This window comes from Sceloporus occidentalis, unplaced genomic scaffold (genome assembly GCF_023333645.1).
Source record: "Sceloporus occidentalis isolate IW3139 unplaced genomic scaffold, rSceOcc1.0.p SCAF_94, whole genome shotgun sequence".
Classification (NCBI taxonomy): domain Eukaryota; kingdom Metazoa; phylum Chordata; class Lepidosauria; order Squamata; family Phrynosomatidae; genus Sceloporus; species Sceloporus occidentalis.
This window is the reverse complement of record NW_028317074.1, coordinates 308,150-330,120: the sequence shown is the minus strand read 5'-3', so window position 1 is coordinate 330,120 and position 21,971 is coordinate 308,150. Positions and strand designations below refer to the sequence as shown.

Genomic DNA, 21,971 nt, shown 5'->3' with positions numbered 1-21,971 from the left:
TGGAATCACTACATATGTAGTATGTGATAATTTGTTTTACATGCTACTGGGAATCAAATTTCCAATTACATTTTTAAAGGTGCCATTCCACTTGGTACACTTATTCTACATTTAGTGATGTACAAACATTACCAAGTACCCTTCACAGAATTTTTAATCAAGTAATATTTTTTTCTATGCTGAAGTAGCTCTTTGCTACCCAGTGTGGCTCATGGACTTGCTCACAAATGTCACAAAACAGCTTTTCTGTGTGTTTGCACCTAAGGACTTGTATTTCTCAGTCCTATGCAGTAATGCAGAACACTTAGAGATCGCTTCTCTCAGCCACCCAGTGTCTCCCACAAGAGCTTGTTTATACGATGCATGTCAAAGTGTGTAAAATTAAAATCTGATTCTGTCTGTGGCCCCCACTCCAAAACAAAAACTAAAAACCTGTACTGCCCTAATCTGAGTCTGCCAAGGAAGATGTTCTCTAAGCAAACTCTTGCTGCATAATGCAATAAAGTATCAGGGTTTTTTTATCATTGCATCATCCTCTGTACCCATTGAAATAGATTGGCGGCTTTCCACACATGCCGGCTGGGGTCTGAACCCCCACCAGATGTGTTCCCCGAGGCAGTGCTGGAGCCCACCAGTGGCAACTATTTTGCTTGCATGGAGATGTTTGGCTGAACACATCTACTGCATGTCGTTTAGCTGAGGAAAGGAGCAAAGAGGGAGATTCTTCAGAATTTGCAGGGATCAATAAGAAAATGTAGAGAAACTACGCAGCTATCATATGCATTAACATGCATACGAACATTTGAAAAAACTTTCGGTATTGTTATAGTAAACAGATTCCAGAGTACAGGACTAAGAGCAATGGCAAGCATAGACACGTGGTCCTGGAGGTCAGACGTTCCAGTCTCAAGGGGCGCTACAAATTGTAGAGTAGCATGTTTCATATGTGCTTGATATTATTATTTTTTTTGTTTTGTTTTTCCTAGAAAAAAATTCCATTTAAAGACGGCCAAGTGGCTATTTCTTATCTGCTGTGTGAGTCTGTGTTGTGGGAAAGCTGCAGCTGTTCTTATACTGATCGAAGTTTAAAAAACACAAAAAAGACCATTGTGGAGGGGGAAATACAGCTACGTCCCACACTGCACCTGTTCTGCATACAATCTCAATTTACACACAGTTGTATAATCACGGCGCGAGTCCTCCTTGCAAATTTACTTTTGCAATGTGTTCAGAACGCTCTGACATTTGGTTTAGTTTATTTTTTATAACTTGTTTGGGGGATGGAATGGAGGGACACAGATGGTGTTACATGTTAATACAGACACAAATAACTACAATATTTCACTTTATTTTTTTTACAGTTTTAACAATTTGGGAAGGGATGAGCATAGGGTTAGACGTCTGGGTGCAGTATTTATTCGTTGTCCCCTCTTGTAATTAACACATACTAACAAGCAAACTGACTTGCGCACGTTCACTCTAACACCATACACTTACGCATGCAGACATACTCAATATCTCTAATACTCCCTCCCAGGTGGCACTAACCATAGGCTTACCCCTGACACTCTAACACTAAATGCTAAAACACACACATTCATTCACACACTCTCGCTCCCTCTTACCTGACACGGAGCCCTTATCATAAGCGCAGCTCGCACTCTCCAACATTTTAAATGTCCGAATAGGCAGAAACGTGTTTACCTTCTGCGCTATGTAAAGCCTTTCATCAGGCTCAGCCGCCATAAAGCCTTTGTGTTAGCATGTATCTCCTTCAGCCTTTTTTCTAGTTCTAATCCAAGGATAAACTGCTTAATGGTCCTATCCTGGTCCCAAAGGAAGAAACTCTCTCAAAGTCTGGCTGGAAGAGAAACAATGCTGGAACGCATGCTCCACGTGATCAGCCATTCTACTACCATGGAATCACATATCCCTGGGAGCATCTGGTGCCTTAGTGCACCCCCTGCCTTTGGGAGAGCTTACAAAAGCATGAAGGAGCAGGGAAAATTGTTTTTTCCATTCATATTACTGTTTTTAAGGTTGCGCACCTAAAACAAATATAAATAATGTGTATAATATAACTTAAAGGGGAACAACCACCCCCCCATTGGTCATATAGCTATGTAGTCAGTACCTCTTATTGTGTGCTTAGTAGGTAGATGTTAGGTGAAGCAGTATCTTGGAAAACACACCTGAGGTTCCAGCCTTTGAGAGCTTCTTCGTTTGGGACCAGGATAGGACAATTAACAATGTATACACATCCATGGATTAGAAATAGAAAAATGGCCGAAGTAGATACATCCTAATACAAAGGTTCTATGGAGGCTGAGCTTGATGAATTGTGTCTTTAAAGGCACAGGGCACCTTTTAATAAGCAGAGGGGGCTGCTGGGGGTTAATACATAGCGCAGAAGGTAAACATATTTCTGCCTACTTGGACATTTAAAATGTTGGAAGGTTATAGGGTTGTAAAATACCCCCTTGCAATGCAAAGGGGTGGTCACGACTTTTCAATGTTCAAGTAAAACCTGCTGCCAATTACCTCTGTAATTATTTATTACCAGAACCCATACGGTGGTGTTTTTCATAGCGCTGGCTTATTTTGTGCTAAGTGGCACCTTGCATTCATAACGATACGTGTTCAGACAATTATAAAGCTTCAAAAAACAGGATACATACATGAGGGGGGCAACATTTTGCCACTTCTTCATTATCAGGACTGGGTTAACATAAGGTGGATGGAGGGAAAGCTCTAGCACGGATTTATTAGTTATAGGCTACTGTCGGACCTAGGTGGTGGTGTAGCGTTCTTTGTCGTCTAGTTGTATTGCAGTACAAGCATGGGTGCCCGCTGCCGAGTGTATTATGTGCAAGCCTTCCCTTCTTTACATTTTCAGACCCAGGCAAGAATTCAGCCCTCCTTGCTCACAATGAAGTTTATGCACTAAATGGAGAGTTGGAAGGGGAGTTATGGGAGTAATAGTTTTAACTCTGACTTTTTGATAAAAGTGGGCAAACTGAACCAACATCCTAAAAAGAGAGGAGGAGTTGTTGCCAGCTCAGCCCTGGTAGATATTCCTCCATGTTTGGTAAACCATGCGTTGGGCTCATTGTCATGTAGGCTCCCCCAGCTGTACTCTTTAAAGAAGTCATCTTGGGTGCATAAATACTACTGTTTGGAAAAGACGAATGGACATTTAAACCGCCTGGAACCATTAAGTAGATCAATCATGACCCAGTTAGAGATCTGTTATTTCGGTTAATAATATAAGTTGATAAGGAAATACTATAAGTGCAACCATCTGTTTGAATTGGTCAATAGTGCTTGTATTTATATACAATATACTATGATCCCTCCAAACCACTATGTGGTCTGTATAAAGGCAATCGAAAGAGGGCCTCGCAGGCCATGGTCTGAGAAAAAGCGAGACCAGAATAGTGACTTTATAAATAGTTGATGATATAAGATCCAGGCTGATGGTCTATGTGATATCTTTTATGTTTGTAAAACATAAAAAAATCTGATGCTTTGCCTCCTCTATCTTGAGGAAGATTGTCCCTCTTCTCGGATATGGTTTTTTTTTTTTGTTTTTTTTTTTTTAAGTGTCCTGATCTGACACTCATGATGTATTATCCACTTCTATGTTTTTAACCATGTGCCTTGTGTGCCATTTATGCATTAGCTAATAGTCATCAAGACAGGGTATCAGGGATAGATTGTAAGCTCCTTTGAGCAGGGCCCTCTTCCCCTGTTGTTTCTGTTAGTCAAATTGTTATGTTACATACTACTTGTTATGTCCTGACTACCCATTGTACAGCGCTACATTTGAATTTGATGGCGCTATATAAAACAATAAATAATAATAATAATATCCCTTGCTGATGCGCTCAGGATGGTGATGAATAGGATGCAATTGTAAACCAAAGATGGTGATTTTTTTTGTTTGTGAAAATGACAGGAGCTAAAGATTGTTGTGTTTACAGTAATTGGCTGATGGTATTAATGTTATTGAGATAGAACCCCTTTGTTGTCATTCAGTTTCTTCAGCGAGATCTCTACATGAGAACAAATTATGACCTCACTTGACTGGCATTTCACATATTCAGTGATCCATGCTGTATGAAATGACCACATTACTTCACTAGCAAGCTCTGTTGGTGTGTTTTACGACACGCATGTTGTTTCCAAAATAGTGACTCATGTGGCCCACGGCAATAAGATCTCTGGACTTCTTTGTCAAGTGTAGACAACAACAGGCTTTGGAGCAGACATTTTAGTAAATACCTTATAGACAGAGGAAAAGTACTGACTGATAACGGCAGGCACACATGCCTCCCCCACCATGGGATCGCCATAATTCTTACCACTTCCTAAAGGATCCGCTGATTCTCTCTGCTTATGGCCACTGAAGCATCTGCCTTCCTATAAGTAAAAGACGACTCCTTTATTCAACAACAACACGATTCTTCTGACAGGTGTCCCAACAGGAAAAACTAGGTTTGGCATCAGGAAGTACTCCTTATGAACCATAATGACATCATACAGACTTGTGCTTCAATAGGGATGATCTCAACATCAACAAAGCATGGGTAACGCAAGTCATCTCGCAGGTACAGTTCGTCTGCTCTGTCTCCACCATTCCCAGGAAACATTATTTTCACGTTCTAGCCTACCTGAGGAAGGGTGAGACCATCTGTACAGTGTATGGCCCATGGTCCGGAAATGACGTATAAAAAAAAAGGCAAACTAGATAGCCAAGATAACCATTTTTTTAAATTTCTCTATATTACCGTAATTTCTGTAGTTCTTTCCAGAGATAGGCCTTCGAGCGGCTGGGAATGATAGATGCTATCTGCCGAACACAGTTTTGCCTAATGGTGGGTTTTCTCTAAATTCTGAGTCCTTTTTTATGAGAAATGGTTAAAATGCAGTCGCAGAGGATGGGAATACACAAATATTCTGTAGAGAGATATCGGCATATCTGAGATTCCAACCTCCCACCTGCCTCTTTGCACAGAGAGGAAATTGTAGTGGTCTGGATAGAAAAGACCTTAAAATAAAGGCGTAGGGTGGAGTTTTGGTAGAAGACAGAGTTTATATTAACTTCTATCCATCGCCTGGGGGTAAACTAATACGTGATACTGCAAGTGATTTACACAGTTGCATCGCCTTATACCTTATTCTCCAACACTCCATATCAGGCCATCAAGGGTTTTGATATTAATTCACCCTATGCTATACCTCCTACATATCAAATGGCAGAAGGGGGACACCTGTATTAGCGAGTGATTAAAGGCATTTGTCACATGGCTGTGTATAAGGAACCAAGAAGCAATAATGGATCTTTCTCACACAACCTAACTTTCCGCGTGGGTTTTCAGGCGGTAGAACTCTTTGATAGCCTCATGTGGACCGAGCACTCTGAAGACACTAGTGAAGACAATAGAAAATAGGGACTTTATCAGTGAGATAAAGAGGGATAGAGATCCTAACGGCGCTACGCGATACTCCAACCAGTACAGTATACTCCAACCAGTACAGTATACTCCAACCGGTACAGTATACTCCAACCGGTACAGTATACTCCAACCGGTATGTGGACCTTTACATTAAAAAAGATGTCGCAGTATGCAGTATCACAGCAAACGCTCCAATTCAACTGAAATGTCGCTATACGATCCATTCATAACAGTGATACTGCGCTGATTTTCCAGTTTTAAACATAACTTCCCAAAGTATCCCTATTTTTATATTATTTACACAAGCTGAATTTCAAAATCAATCAATGATTAGAGTTGGCCGGTATCTCTCAGTATTCATTAATGATGTAGATCACCAGTATTCATTTTTCATTTAGATCATCAATCTACAGAGACAGTAAGATCGTTATATTTGCCTTTTGGGGATTTGCTTCTGCTCACTGCCCTTAATGTCTCTGACATATACCGTAGTGAACGATGTGTCGTATTGGCCCCACGCTGTGTGTTGAGGCTGCTGTGTCCCGGCGTTACCGGCTGCGGTGGCCCAGTACTGGCTGCTGGAGAGCTCCCCCACCCTCGTAGTAGGAGGTACAGGCAAGGAGAGGCGGAGACGCCGAGATACGGCAGACACCGCCCGGGAGAGAGACAGCGAAATAGGTCGGGGGGAGAGGTCCTAAGAAACCCCGGACCCGGAACCGAGACGCCGGAACCACAGGCAGAGGTACGGGGCTGTTACTGACGGCAGGACGGAGCTCCGGAGCAGGAAGCTCCATTGTAACAGACCGGGGACTGCTAGGCCCCAGTATACCGCTTACTGCCCCCGCCCCCAATAACTTTCAATGACCTCCCGTAGCCTGCTCGGTGCTCTGCGTTACATCTCCCGCTTTGATATACACCGACTTCTGTTTCTTTATTGCCCCCGCTTTACAGCCTGCAGGTGGCAGTAGTGATGTCTGCCTCCCGTGCCCTCCAGCAGTGGTGCGCCCAGCAATGCGAGGGTTACCCAGGGGTGCAGGTCACCGATCTCTGCTCCTCATTCCGTGATGGGCTGACTTTTTGCGCCCTCATTCATCGCCATCGACCAGACCTCATGTAAGTACCCCTAATGTTCCCAAGAGCTTGCAATCCATACCCACAGCAGGCAGTAACACGAAGATTTGTTTTGATTTTTTCTAGTATATCATAATATTGTTATGTATTGTATACAGTGTACTCAATAACACATAAATTACATCTTACCCAAATGATAATTTATTATTAAATTATCACATTTATGGACTCCATAAGGTTTACTGCATGTTTGAGCTTGATCTGAACTTGTTAGTTACCATATTACCGAATAAATAGTATATTGGACAAAATCACTCGGTGTTTAAGTGTTCCTCCGTAACTTATAAAAAACTTTTTATGAAGAAGAATATTGATTACCTATTGATTTTTATGAAGAAGAATATTGATTACCTATAAAACATTAATTAATTTTTTTTTATATTTCTAGGCACAGGATTTACTGTGATTCATTAAAACAGCACTTATTTAACAGTAACTAGCAAAAACGTGAAATTATATTTATATTATATTCAGTAAAGTGTTGAAGGAAGGAAAGTAAATATTTACTTAATGTAACCTTCATTTCTATTGATTTATGTGATGTTTGTAAGATTGGTTAGTCTAATCTGTTACCAAGGTAATCATTTTTGGGATAATATTTATATTTCTTGAATATTTATTATTTATGAATAATAATAATAATAATGAAGCAATACTTAAACTCCCACTAGACTTTTATTACTGGTATTATTAGTATCAGATAAAAAATATGCTGATTCCTTATTTTTTAAATTTTATTTAACAGTTCTGGTTTCTCTTATAATGTTTCAGACAGGTGCATATTAGCCGTTTGTATGTGTTCTAGTTCTGTTATCTTAGCCCTATCTACTAGACAAAGACCCTGACTCCTTATCGTATTACCTGTGGGAAACAGCAGCTCATTGTTAATCCCCCAGCCAGACACCCTAAGGAGGAACAGACTTCATTAGCATTGCCATAAAGAGTCAGCCCAGTGTGGTGCTTGAGCAGGGAAAGTCACCCTACACATCACACAAATGTCAACAATGGCAGCCTCCAGATTTGTAGCTAAAACAAAATTTATTGTAACAAATAAAGAGAAAACCATTTTTTTTCAAAGCTAACCTACATTTCTGTATATAGCGCCACATCAATGGGAGTTCCCCTTTAATAGTATATAAAATGATTCGCCGTGCTTTCTGTTGATCCCATTCATTCTCGCATGTGAACCTAGAAACGGTATCTTGTATTCTGCAGGGACACAGGATTAAAATTTTTGAGGGAATGAAAACCTTTTTTTTTTTTTTTTTTTTTTTTAAGTGGAAACATTTGATATTGTTATACGTTTGCAAATAATTTTTGAGACCGGATTGTACAATACTGCTGCTGATTAATGACAATTTTATAACCATGTGATGAATGTGAAAAACTACACAATCATGGTAGAGTATTAAAAAAAGAAATAAGTAAAGAGCCCACCCCTCTCCATCCTCGCTGTCTTACCATCTGTCGTGGGGTTCGGCACAGTTGCTCCATATCCCACCTGTCAGAAAGACCATTCATGGATTGTTATCCTCACCAAAGGAGGATTATTGGAGTTTTAAACCTCTGCGCTACATACGTGGTGTTTCAATTACAATCAGACTCCTGTTTGCAGAACACTTGGCAGGGAGAAGCACATTCCTTGGTGCCGCTTTTAAGCTACAGGAGGAGCAGTCCATGTACTGCCCATAATTGCAAGATTTGTAAACTTCTGCATGCAATCTGCATTGGCTCTCATACTGACTTCTACCTTTCTTCCTCTGTCTCTTTTTTCCTTTTTCATTAGAGACTTTGATTCCCTGTCTAAAGAAAACGTCTTTGAGAACAACCGCCTGGTGAGTTGTAACAGCAGAATCTGGTTGAGTGTCATTTGATAAAATAGAGACGTTGGTGAGGCAGAAGTAATTATGTGAACTCATCTTGATTTTTGGTGTTTTCCATGTTTTAAAAAAATGTACATGTCCTTGCACCCGCTGGTGACTTATGGTGCTCTATAACCAGAAAGTGATGAGCTAAGTCAATGAAAAAGAAAGCAAGCTACCAAAGGTTCTGCTATGGATATACACACACTACCTTAGAAAAGTTTGGGGGTCACTTAGCTGTTTTCATGAAAGACAAGGACATTTTCTAGCTGTTTAACATAATTGCAAACGTGTTTTCTAATCATTAATTAGCCCTTTAAACTTAACTTGCCATGAAGATATTCCATTACAAATAGGCCGTTTCCAGCTACAATGTAACCATGCTGCCTGCAGGTCTTAAAAAGAATGGCGTTCCAAAAATGGATCATTATACTCTTTAAATGCTGCTTTTCCCATAACAAGAAGACATTGAGTTAAAGTGAAAGCGCATTAATTAAGTGTTAATATTCCCTTGTTTTTGTTTGCCGTTAATGTGGCATAACCTGTTCTTCGCATTTCATCACAGCACACGACTGGCTATGTTCATTCCATTAGGAAACACTGATGTTAACGATCATTGTGTCAGGAACAACCTCTATTACTGCCAACTACCAGGGCAACTAGTCAACAGCATTGCCATTTTATATGTCCTGCAATCCAGCCCAGTGGAGGATCTAGGATATATCACTGATCCACTAAGTACTAGAAATGGTGTTGTACTTGACTCAATTCCTTATTAGTATATTTTCAGTACAGATGGTCTAAATGTGTATAAAGTAAAAACGTTCCCTCTGCTAGAAGTCCAAAGTGTATGCGGACTGGCAGGTGCTATTTTCAGTAAATATATTTCGGATAGAAACTTGCCATAAAGACACTACTTTCCTTGGAAAGTGTAGATACATATATTAAGAGGAAAGCGTGCCGTACTTTACACCCCCTGTAAAGAAGAGTGCCTATTGAAGCTCTCATATTAAAGTACTTTAATAGTCATGAAAATGAAGCATTTACATGACAGAGAAGAGGTCCACCTCAGTGGTCCACAACAGTGGTGCACAACCCATACATGTGCATACTGGCTTTGGCTACCTGGAGCTGCCCTTGTGGGATGCCACCTTGGCCACCCGGAGTTTCCCTGTAGCGAGCCAGAGACCCGGAGAAACGACGCTTCACCTGGAGTCTTTGGGGCGAAACCTCGAGAATTCCCAGATATGCACATGCGCACAAGTCTCTGAGCGGACTCGAGGTGAGTGTTTCTTGTGCACAGCCGAACCCATCTCTTGCACGGCAGTTAGCTGGGGGAATGGAGCGAATGCATTTGGGGGAATTCTCCAGAAAATGTAAAAAGGACCAAACAGCTGTCATATGCATTAAAGTTGGTTGGGGTGTCCCTTTAATGAAAAAGTTACATTTTCATATATGTATCTGTTTAGGTATTTCACCGTCAGTATGTGATTATGAGAGGCGTTAGCTTTTGCATCTGAAGGAATACCAAAATAGTTTTAGAGCTTGTAAAGACAGGTTTGGATTGTGGCAGCCATCTGGGTGTGTATCGGAAGGAGAAGAGGCACTTCCCTATCACCCTCTGAATAATTCTGTTGTTGCACCTTAAATCATCACAGACACTTTAATTAAATGTGTATAGACATGTCCGCATCTGTACACTATACCTTTAATCTTCGGTTATTATACACATATAATTTAGTTTTGGATGCTGCTTGCATTGTCCAAAGAGATAATTTGGCTTTTAAAGAGGACCTATCGTCCACAAAGCATGTGAGACTTTATACATCGTGCTAGTGCAATGTAAAGAGAGCATCCTAGTTACTCACACAGTCGTTATCTGTCATTACCTTCTATAGCCTTCTTTCTACCTTGCACAATTTCTCACCCATACATTTGCTTGCCTACTTACAAGCAAAACATATATGTAATATTTTATACCGTGTACATTGCTGATGTGTCATTTTTGATGCCAGTTGAACTTTGCTTCTTTAAAGTATTGCAGTCGGCATCAACAATAGGAGAAGTGCTTATGATTTAGTTATCTGTGGGTTAGTGATTGATATGAAAGAACTATCAAATAAACATGGTGAAGTCATATAAGTAGAGTAGTGTATGATAGAACGTCTTGTCGGTTCTCATATGATATTTGGGTAGTAAACTCATACTCCTGTCCTTCCACGTCTCGATGTGTTGGTTGCACTGTTCTTAACAGCGAATCCCTCAAACTACCCACAATCTGTGATTCACATAATTATTTGCAGAATCTGTCACATGAGCATGCAGTCAAGATTGTGCGGCTTTACATGTCGTTTTCCACTTGATTATTACTCCCTCCCTCAAATGGGAACTCCTACCATATTTTTATTCCTAGTAACTAGGATCAGACGTCATGGCATCGCCATAAGGAATCAGCTCAGTGTGGTGTTTGTGCAGAAAATATTACACGACTGACAACAATGGCAGCCTCCAGATCTGCAGAAAATAAGGGAAACAAATACATTATGTGTCAATGCCAGTCTACATTACTGTATAAAGCACTGGATTTTATGCTTGTTAAAATATTTTTTTTAAGGGAATTTTAATGTAGAATGCAAAACATAGGATTTTCTTTCCAGTGCTTCTTTTTACAAGACGGTTTTGCATTAAACATACCTTAGCTTTGTAAATGTCAGGATTTCAGTATTTGACATACTGGTCCGTTTCCCGCCTCAGTCTTGACCTTGGCAAAATGGTCTCCTTGATTGTAAATGAGGTGTTAGAATGTCAGAGATGATCGTTTCAGCGTTTTTATTTACCAATAATGTCAGGTTTATAATAAGCCGTTCTTACATGATGTACATGAAACTTAACAAAACATAGCAAACAAATTAAAAGTACAGCTGTGTACATAAGCTTGCCACATAGCTGCGTTTGAACGTTGTTTGGCTTCAGTTGGACGTTCAGACAAAGTTGAACTCTACAGATAGACATATATTCTCATCAGAATTCAAATCTGTGTTTTATGTCGCTGTAACCAGACAGGGGCCACACAAAAGCCTTTGGACCTCATCTGGTACACAGTTTCCTAGCTGGATGGTCAATATCTAGAAGGGTTTGGGGGGCTTGGGCTATTTTCATCTTGAAGAATATTTTTGACCCTATTTTAAAAATGAGAAGCCATGCTTTTTCTGACTAAACCCGTTATTTTTAGTATTGTAGCCTCCCCGAATAGGTTGTGAGAATGTTTCAAATTAGAACTGTATATATGATACGCAAGGTCAGGATAAAAAGTTATGGGCAGATTCCATTCTGTCTTCAGTGGTGGTACTTTACCAAAAAGTGTAGCTTTATGAATTAATTTGGCCTTTTAAATTAATGCTCATGTACCTTTTCAGGCCTTTGAAGTGGCGGAGCGTGAACTGGGCATCCCTGCTCTTCTGGATCCGGATGACATGGTATCCATGAAAGTTCCAGACCGCTTGAGTATTATGACCTATGTTTCCCAATACTACAATCATTTCCGTAATTCCAGTCCAGGTGAGAAAACTGTAGATGAAAGCTTCTTATGTTGTTGTTGTCATTTGTCTGATAATAACCTCTGTATTATCTCCTACACAGGTGCTCCTCAATTCAAACAGACATCCATATCTGAGCCCTCTCTTAAAACTCTCACTGAAGACCCATTACCCCAGGTACTTCTTCTTCCACAGTCAGTTCAGCAGCGTTACCATGCTGGTTAATATCACATTTAAGGTTATAAGAACTTAGTGAATGCTCAGAGAACAGTTTTAATTTCAGGTGGTGAAGATGACAATCATTGGATGGAAGAAAACGTAGAATTAATCTGTCTGTTCTTTACCAATATTTGAGAGAAGTCTAGACTGACTAGAATTTCTGCTGAACTCTCCTTGAAAGGACTTAACTATTAGTTTTTTTGCACTTAATTGTACAATTTTCTTCTGTCCTATCATGTTCTTCCTGAAACATGCACTATTCTATGCATCATTGGTGGGTATTACCATAATTGTTGTGGTGGTATAACATAACCGTTATTACCTGCTTTACTGACCATATCAGTAGACATTTTTTTGGAGGTAAATATTCAAGGTGTATTTGTGTCAGTTTGTAGTATGTAAAAAAAAACCTGCATGTATTGTTGCAAGGTAATCTGAAGGAAATCATACCTTGTTACAAATGTACAAGGATTAAGCTTGAATTCAGATACCCTGTTAGTAAACGCCTTCAATGTGCCCATTGTGTGGTTTTGGGCAATGAGCAGAGCTTCTTCCAATTTTCCTTTTCTGAGTTCTCAATCATCCTATGATTATTTGAAAATACATTGAAAAGTTGACTTACACACAGGCAGTCTGATCTACAGATGACATAATAACCATCTTTCTTTTACTTAGGGCAATCTAGACAACAACAGCTCATCTACTCCAATGTCCATAAGCAGCACCTGTGTACTGTGCCATCAACACGTTCATCTGGTACAGAGATATATGGTGGACGGTAAACTGTATCATCGCCAGTGCTTTAGGTATTTTTGCGTCCATATTTCTTGTCACAGTCTATTCTTCTCACTTTGTGTGTGTAAATATATATATATATATATATATATATATATATATTGTGTGTATATACATACACACACAGGTTTTATGATGAGAAAAAAATTTGATTTGCAGATACATCCAATCAATAAGCGTTTTTGATTTTTTTTTTCTCTCTTTACTGCATCTGTAATCGAATCCCCTCCCATCCTCTCCACTTGTATTTGTTCTCTTCTATTTACTCTTTTTTTTGGTTTTGCTTTCTTTCTTTACTTCTTTTTCTTTTCCCAAAAACATGGTCTGTATAACTGATCCATCTTACTATATTATATGTAACATCTCACATTCACCTATACCCAGGTGCAAGGAATGTTCCGGCACCCTACTTCCTGGATCTTACCGACCTGGACCCGAGACCGGCACCTTTGTGTGCACCCATCATCATCGTGCCCGTCTTGGTGTTAGCAGCCCTGAGTCTGGAGAGGAAAATAATATCCAAAAGACCACTCAGCCCCCTCCTAAGCCACGTACTCCACCAAAACCTCCACTTCCCAACAAACCTCTACCAGACCCAGAAACTATACTAGACTCCCGGCCAGTGCCAGCTCCTAGAAGAGTAAGTGATGTGGCTCCTCAGCCATTGCCTCGTTCAAGAACCCCAGCAGAACGGAGCCCAGCAAGACCAACCAGTCTTGTGAATGGTGAGCAGTTAAGAGACTGAAAACAGAAAGGAGACAGTTTGAAATTGAGGTCTAATTGACAAAATTATTTTCATTCTTTCCATGTAGGGGAACAGCAGACCCCAGTTCCACCAGTCCCAAAACCAAGAGGGAGACAGAGGTCCTCTGACAGGTGATTGTTAGGAAACAAGTAACACAAACAAACTTATTTAAAAAAAATGCTAACAGCATATGTCTTAATCAGATTCCAGTATATTACCCTGTAACTGAGAACTGAATGAAAGTCCGTTGAGGTTCAAATGAAATGTTTATGTCTTGTTATAGAGATGCTCATTCATCCATCAAGTGACGGCTGGTAGGGCCCTTTAGTTGAGAAAATAGTTATCTGATCTCGTCGTGATCACATCTGGCTTATGCCTTGTCCGCACATCATGTAGAAATTTCAATGTTCCCTCTTTCAATTATATTTGTTGCATAGGGATGAAGACGGGAAGAGGCAGAAAAACCCTCCTTGGATTGCATTAGTACCGGCAGCAGAACCTAAAAAAAGAGCTGCTCCTCCCCCTCCGCCTTTAGCGCAAACGCAGAATGGGGGCGAAAAGACCAGTGGACCCACAGAAGACACTGACAGAAACAGCCCATCAGAAAAACCCAAACCCTACAATCCATTTGAGGATGAGGAAGAGGAAGATGATGTGACAAACGAGAATTCACTGAAGCCAAATCATCCATGGTACGGAATCACCCCAACGAGCAGCCCTAAAACCCGCAAACGACCAGCACCAAAAGCTCCTAATGCTTCTCCTTTGGGTAAGGGACTGTCTGTGAGGGACTGTAGTTTATTTTGCTGTGTTGATGCCTTTTCTTGCATAAAGCTTCAGCTGAAGGTAATCAATGGCTTCTGCATATGTTCATGCTATCAGGTATTGGCTTTTCATGCACCCTTTTGTCTTTGCTTTTTTGACATTAAGTATGCTGTCTGTAGCTTCGGTTGCCTTGCCTCTTCATCCTCTCTTTCAGGAAAGCACAGTTCTTCCATCCCTGAAGATGTCCTAGTTAACAGTAGTGCATTGTAGGCATCATAACCGTATAAAAATAAAGTTATTGCAACTTCTATATTTTTGTAAGGCTTTTTTCCTTCAAGGTAGGATGGAAGAATCAAAAGTCTTATCCTGACATCATTTATTCAGTTGTCTTGTATAACCAATACAAAATTATTACTAACTGTTAAATAAAATTGCTACTTTGTGCCCAATTTTCATTTTTTCTATTTTGCCGTTTTCAGGTAACTTTTGTTTTTTGAAAATAGCTTTTTAATTAGTATTGACACCTCTTTCTTCTACTTTTTTTTTTTCCGAAGCTCAACACTCTGGTCACATGACTTCTCGCCTATCTCACTCTGAGCCCCCGTCAGGCAGCCCTTCCCCAGCCCTTAGCACAGAGAGTCTTCCAACTGAAGCCTTTAGTAAAAACCGTGAACCTGAAAGCGTCTCAAAGAGCTCTTCTGAGCCAACCATTCATTCACCTTCCACAGCCCAAAGTATGAGTAGTTCGCCCTGCCTGGGCCAGCCTAGTGGCGATATCCCTGTTCCTGGTAACTTGTCCACCAACACCAGCATCTCTTCACCAAGTGACTTAGCCAATGCCAATGAAACACAGGGTAGCACTTCACCAGGGAAAAAGAGCGCCTCTAATGACAGCCTAAGGGCTAGTCCCAGCCGGCCAGCTCCGCAGCCACCAATTGTTGCCAGCTCTGAACCGGAACCAGCAGAAGGCACAGCACATTCTCCAGATGCCAAGCATTCAGCAAAGGTAATAGTAATGGATGACTTCTCGTCAGTCAGCCTACGTGCGTTTCCGTGTTTACATCCTTTTACACAACACTGTCAAGTACATAAGGATCATCATGTATACTTTTCTAGCTCTAATATTTCTGTTTTACATTCACAGCCTTTATGCAAAGAGAACCCGTTCAACAGAAAGCCATCACCCATCACTTCTCCCACCAAACACAACAAAGAGAGAGGTCCAAAGCCTTCCCGTCCACCAGCGCCAGGCTATGGCTTTCCCCTCATTAAACGGAAGGTGAGATTGCGTCTGGCACTCTACAGGTTTGACGTGGACGGCTTTTGGAACATACACTGAGTAATAGTGGCTGCAGATAGCTCATCTTCTTTATTTTTTTCTTGCTCTGTTATCTTGTGCGATCAATATGGGACGTCCTCTTTAGCTTTACTTTGAAAAACATTGACATAATTGTGAAATGTCATCTGCTCACCTCTAGACATTTTTTATCTGGACTTTTTTTCAGCATGGTAATTTTTTGAAAGGTCTTGTATTTCTCACTGGAAGTAAAAGGGTCAGCATTATTTCTCTAATCTCTGTTCCTTTACTCACAGGTACAGGCTGATGATTACATCCCGGAAGATGAAATACAGATGGAGATGGAGGAGATAGAGGTGAGTCTCGATGAGTTGGAACGACGAGGTGTGATGCTGGAGCACCGGTTACGGAAGCTGGAGAATGGTGAGTAGATGATAGTGGGAGCATGTTTCTGAAGAAGAGATGAAGAAATGGCTATGTCACTGAATCTTGCATCCACAGAGGCAGAGGAGGACAGTTTATTGGTTGAATGGTTTAAGCTAATCCAGGAGAAGCACACACTAGTGCGCAGAGAGTCTGAGCTTGTGTACACGTGAGTATCTATGTTTCTTAACCCTGTGTTTCACCTGTAAAAATAGTATTAACATATCGCCCCAAGTATAAGCTATACCATTAAGTCTGAACTCATTTGGAAATTAAAATCTTATTGGCAGTAAATTAGGTTTGATAAGTTCTGAAGATAGGTTGTACATTCAGTTTATGAATGACACATTGAGAGGGGGATGGGTGTGCGAGGCTTCTAATTATGTCAATATGGTAGTTATTTAACTTATTAATAGAGGGGCTTCAGATGACAAACTAGAGTGATAGGGGTACTGAGCCAAGCTGAAGAGGCTGTGGAGTACAAGCTGAGATCATGTTAAACCAGTGTAATCACATTTGTCCCACATACATCTTGTGATCATGTCAGCCTGTGCCATCTTCATTTCCCTACATGCCTCTTCATTTAGGCCGATAAGCCAGTTATCCTATTTAGGATTTGTTTTGGTCACTTATCTGTTCCATTTGATTGTCATTTCTTGATCAAACCCAAGTCTGTAAAAGTTCTTGTCTCATGAACATGAATCAGCATGTGCTACACTGAAGATCACATCATTTGTTGAACTTTTCTGTGGAATGTAGATGTTTCCACAAAGCACTGTCTATCTTCATCACCCAGGTCCAAGCAGCAGAGTCTGGAGCAGCGTCAGGCTGATGTAGAATATGAACTTCGCTGTCTCTTAAATAAACCAGGTAAATCTGAAGTCAGGGCCGGCCCAAGGCAAAATGCCGCCTGGGGCGAATTTTAAAATGCTGCCCCCCCCTTATCTACTCTTCCTCTCCCTCCGTCCTTGCCGCCCCCCCCCTTATCTACCCTTCCTCTCCCTCCGTCCCTGCCGCCCCCCCCTTCTTGTACTTACCTTTCAGCAGTCCTGCGGCGAGTCTCCCTGTTCGGTCTCGGTGCCGGCTTGTAATGCTGAGGGCCGGAAATCTTCCGGCACTCAGCATTACAAGCCAGCACCGAGACCGAACAGGGAGACTCGCCGCAGAGGAGAGAGCGAGGGGCGCCGAGCGGTACCGACAGCAGCGCCCCTTTCTCTCTCTTTCGCTTTAAAAAAAAAAAAAAAAAAAGGGGCTTGGGGCGGCGAAGTGCGCCACTCGGCTCCATTGTCGGGCCGGCCCTGTCTGAAGTCATACATCGGCAGCATGTGGCAGTAAAGACGCAAACATTTCCTATGCCTTTGTCTCCCACAATGCTGAGCAAAATCTTAAGTGAGATTGCTTTCATCTTAAGAATTTAGGAGCTTTTTTCTCTACTTGGCACCTTTTACATTTTCATGTTGCCCATTTTGCAATTGCATGGGGGCATTTTTGCTGATTCCCCCATATCCCAATATGCATTCTTCTATAGTGAAGGTGTTGGACAATACACTGTCCCTTTAATACTGTGCAGATTTTTTCTAATGCGTACTTGGAACACATACCTATGTTTTCCGTTGCTGAGTTCATGTCTGTCTCTGCAGAGAAGGACTGGCTGGATGAAGATAAGGAGCGAGAGCAAGTGCTAATGCAGGAGCTTGTAACGCTTATCGAGCAGAGGAATGCTATTGTCAAGTGCCTGGATGAAGACAGACAGAGGTATGCGCTCTATCTTTCATAAGAAACACGTGATATATTAAATATATATAGGGCCGTCATCAAGGTGGTTCAACCAGTACCTATCTGCTCTTTCAAGAGCCCCTAATTGGCTGAAAGCACCATCAATCATCTGTTCTCGCCCTGCCATTCAACCTAATTTAGTAATTACAAATCCCCTGGAACCCATTATAGGGGTTATAGAACCATTGGTGCCTTTTTTGGGGGGTCTCTAAGTTAGTTTAGAGTGGTCTCTCTGCCTGCTAGTGAGGATCAGTACTCTGACACTTAGAATACACATATATGCACAATCAAGCACACATACAACTATCAGCCAGAACTGATACACACTACTCTCACAAAATGGGCACGTAAACACACATTACTCCCAGCCACACTGACTTTTTTATTTTCAACCACACAGATGCCTGCACAGGAGGGAGAGGGGAGCTTCTGTAGTGTTAGTGTGTGTAGTGTTTTATAATATATAAATATATATATAAATATATATATATATATATATATGTGTGTGTGTGTGTATATGTATACATTTTGTGTGTAACTGCATTTCATTACTGTGAGTCTGTATGTTAGTTATGTTATTATGTGTATTCGTGTGCAGTGTTAGCATGTGTATGCAAGGAGAGGAGAAATGTTTGTGTATGTAAGTGTATAGTGTTAGAGCTACTCTGTGTGATCTTATATGAGCAAGGGTGAGCTTACATACTGTGTGCTTATAGGAGGATAATAAAGTAGGGTGATGGGTGGGGTAATGGGTGGAACACTGGGATGGATTTGGGTGGGCTCATGGAAGGGAAATAAGGGCCCAAGCTTTAAGTCTTTCCTGGGCTCCAGGACTCCCGATGGCAGTCCTGCGTATAGGAAAGATGACTGGTGGCCAATGAAAGAAGGTTGTGTTTTGTCCTGGCTTCTGTTATTTTGCTTCCAGTGAAATAAAACTGTACTGATGAACATATTTTTGTTTGTTTATTTTTTTTATTTTATTTGTATTTCTCACTGTGTATGACATTTTAGAAACAGGTTAGTTAACATTAATGAAAACATGGCCTATTGTGTATGCAGTTGGCAGCCACCCTAAACGATTGGATATACTGCTCAAGCAGCAAGGTACATGGGACGTGCCATCAGGCAATGACCAACCAGGGTTTTGTCCTTTGCCAGTCCGGGCCTACTTAAGTCGTGATATTAAGGACCGATAAAAAGGGTCTACATTTCTAGCTATGGTCTAACTTTGCTGTCTCTACCGCTGTGTACCTTTTTATATGTTCCATATTTCACCTAAGCTTTGTTTATGTTTGCAGGGAGGAAGAAGAAGACAAAGTACTAGAAGCCATGATCCAAAAGAAAGGTAAATTACTGGATGTGAGGTGTGAGAGTCTGATTAGAAATAAATTAGGGAGTATTAACTAACTTTCAGACCACTGCTTACATCAACCACGCACAAAAATGTTTTGCCTTTTTTATTTCATGGTTCCTTAAAGCTTCTTGGGTTTTTTTTTCCCCATCGTTTGCGTTTTATGTCCTACTTATCTTAATCTGTCTGTCTGGTGTCCATCTCCACCCATCCTAACTTTGTCTAATTTATCTTCATCATTTTTTGTATTGCATCTTATGGGACTATCTCTCGTCACTCCCCTTGTTGTTTTGCCCTTGCACAGTTTTATATCACATTTCTGGTATTTCCCCTCTATTCATGTCCTTCATATTCTCTTCTAGATTTCCACGCTGATCCACAAAAAAAGAGAAAAGGAAAATTCAAACCTATGAAGGTTCTCAAGCTTCTTTCTCCAAAACAAGATGCAAAACCAAAGAGCCAAAAAGTCAAAAACAGAGAACTGGCTGATGAGGCCAAAAGGTAGATTAGGTCATTAGCAGAAGAAAGGATGGACATGTAGCCATAGTCGCACCATTCCTGGCAGCCCTTTTTTCTATTACACACTAGTTTTGATTTTTTTCTTGTCATACAAACCAGGCTACATAAATGCCACAAGGCTACTAATTTAGAAAAGCTCTGCCTGCTGAAGTGTTTGCTTTTGTAGACACTATAGTAAGAGTTCAATTATAAGGCCACTATGGTGTATCGAGAGTAGCCAAATCACATTCTTACCAGCCACTCCGGTTTTCTAAGCTGCGATGTAAGAGAATCGAACTTCATATCAGAAATGCAATGTTACATGGCTTCCATTTACTTTTTTTTTTCCAGTTCCTGATCAGTCGGACATTTTTACTGCCCGATATTTCACCTTAGAAATACCTAATGTGTTGTTCTAGCACTATTGCCCCAGTTTAGAACCTAGAACCTTTCCAGTTTATTTTTTTAAAATTAAATTAAATACGTTTTATGGATCATGTATAATCTTATTAAAAATTTAAATTTTGAAAGAATTTCTCTGAACTTGGCACTCATATGATGGTGCTTAGGGAGGACTGTCGTGCAGCAGCTGTTGAAGCAAGCTTTCCATCTTCTACCTCTAGCTGGTAGGCGGTAGTGGGGCAGTTAGAGGAAGATGAGTGGCTTTAAATCCCTTTTGGAAGCTGGGGTCATGGGCTAGAACGTATTTGGTTGTTACTCACAGAAATGACTGTGTAGGAGGAGTGATGGGATAAATATTAGGAAGGCACAAACAGTCTAGTACTGGGTGGTCTGTGGTAGGGGTATAAGGGCTACTGTTAAGCCCTGCTGTTTTTCCTTCCTTCAGTCCCACTAAAAACATTGCTCCCAAAGCAAATGTGTCTGCTGTAGGGGATCCTGTTCTGTTTACATCCATGGCTTAACCTAGATGCTTATGGACCAGGTTCCACCAAAATGCCCTTTAGATCGCTTGCCAGGAAACTACTTTAATACTTTTATGCACATTCACTTTTATTATATAAAATGCTGCCTTCACTTCTAATGTTCACATTGGTTTTTAAGAGACTTTTGTTGCAACAGTATTGGTCAAGACAACTGTTTTTTTTAATATATATATTATTATAAATGGTTTTAAAACTAGCTCACCTAGAGCAGGACCTGTGGACCCCCTCTAGTTGCAGCTGGTTAGGAAAATGATTAAACATAATTTAAATGAATTTGCCAGCGAGCAATATGAACAATGAGTTTCCATGTGTTATTTATGACGGAGCTATGGTGACGGAGTCTCTCTGTCACGTTAACCTTCAGGCTCGACAGGCGACCTACTGGGGAGATTTCACTTTTGTAAGTTGTACGTGTCATTGGCACAAAATCTCCCATTCTGCCTTTTTGCAGGGCAGTTTGGGATCGATGGCAGTCATTAAAAAAAACAGATAGCGAAGATTTATATTTTAACAAAATATATGTGGGGCAGCATTATGTAAATAGTGATGGATATGATAGACTTTGATGAATGTCATTTCCCAGTGAGACCCCAGCCTATTAATCAGCCTTTGCAGCATGTTCGTAATGTGCCAAAGTTGCTTAATATTCCAACAACTAGTTCAGGGGTGTCCAACCTGCGGCCCTCCAGCTGCTGCAGGACTACATCTCCCATCCTCCTCAGCCAGCCCCTTAGCTGAAAGAGCATTATGGGAGATGTAGTCCTGCAGCAGCTGGAGGGCCGCAGGTTGGACGCCCCTGAACTAGTCTATCAGGCCATAGCCCCGATTTTCACCACGTCTCACGCACAGTGGTGCACCTTGCCACTTCTCTCTGTTACTATTCATGCTCTGTGCCTGTTTGTGATTATTTTTTACAATGTTTAAATTATTGCACTGTTTGTAACTGTTTGAAGAGAGCCTTCTGTATCAGAACAAAATAAAAAAAGCAGTACAGTATTTCTTCTGTGTGTGTTACTGAATGGTGTCGATCGCTGTGGACAGATTCACGCTTCCGGAGGTTGATTTGGCTCTTGAAAAAAATCATGAGAAACAATATAGCTAACATCCGTACGAACGTACACCCTCTTTACTGAGGGTATTTTGTAGCCAAAAACATGGGGCTTTTTACAT

At 40.9% G+C, this 21,971-nt stretch overlaps 1 protein-coding gene across 1 annotated transcript; it reads left to right on the top strand.

Annotated features, from left to right (window-relative positions):
* The first annotated feature begins 6,429 nt into the window (after nt 1–6,429).
* LOC149284351 (MICAL-like protein 1) lies at nt 6,430–19,864 on the top strand. Its single transcript, XM_089496783.1, has 16 exons — nt 6,430–6,572; nt 8,377–8,425; nt 11,869–12,010; nt 12,092–12,208; nt 12,883–12,985; nt 13,387–13,727; nt 13,815–13,878; nt 14,185–14,516; nt 15,067–15,518; nt 15,657–15,791; nt 16,106–16,232; nt 16,311–16,401; nt 17,029–17,102; nt 17,873–17,987; nt 19,307–19,353; nt 19,722–19,864. The coding sequence occupies exons 1-16, from the start codon at nt 6,430–6,432 to the stop codon at nt 19,862–19,864; spliced, it is 2,475 nt and encodes an 824-aa protein (XP_089352909.1).
* The last annotated feature ends 2,107 nt before the right edge of the window (nt 19,865–21,971 follow it).

Excerpts from the sequence above, each read along its gene's own strand:
- LOC149284351 (XM_089496783.1), top strand. The coding sequence starts at position 6,430 with ATGTCTGCCTCCCGTGCCCTCCAGCAGTGGTGCGCCCAGCAATGCGAG. Across the intron at positions 8,426-11,868 it reads TCTTTGAGAACAACCGCCTG|GCCTTTGAAGTGGCGGAGCG; the intron begins GTGAGTTGTAAC and ends GTACCTTTTCAG. Across the intron at positions 12,011-12,091 it reads TTTCCGTAATTCCAGTCCAG|GTGCTCCTCAATTCAAACAG; the intron begins GTGAGAAAACTG and ends TCTCCTACACAG.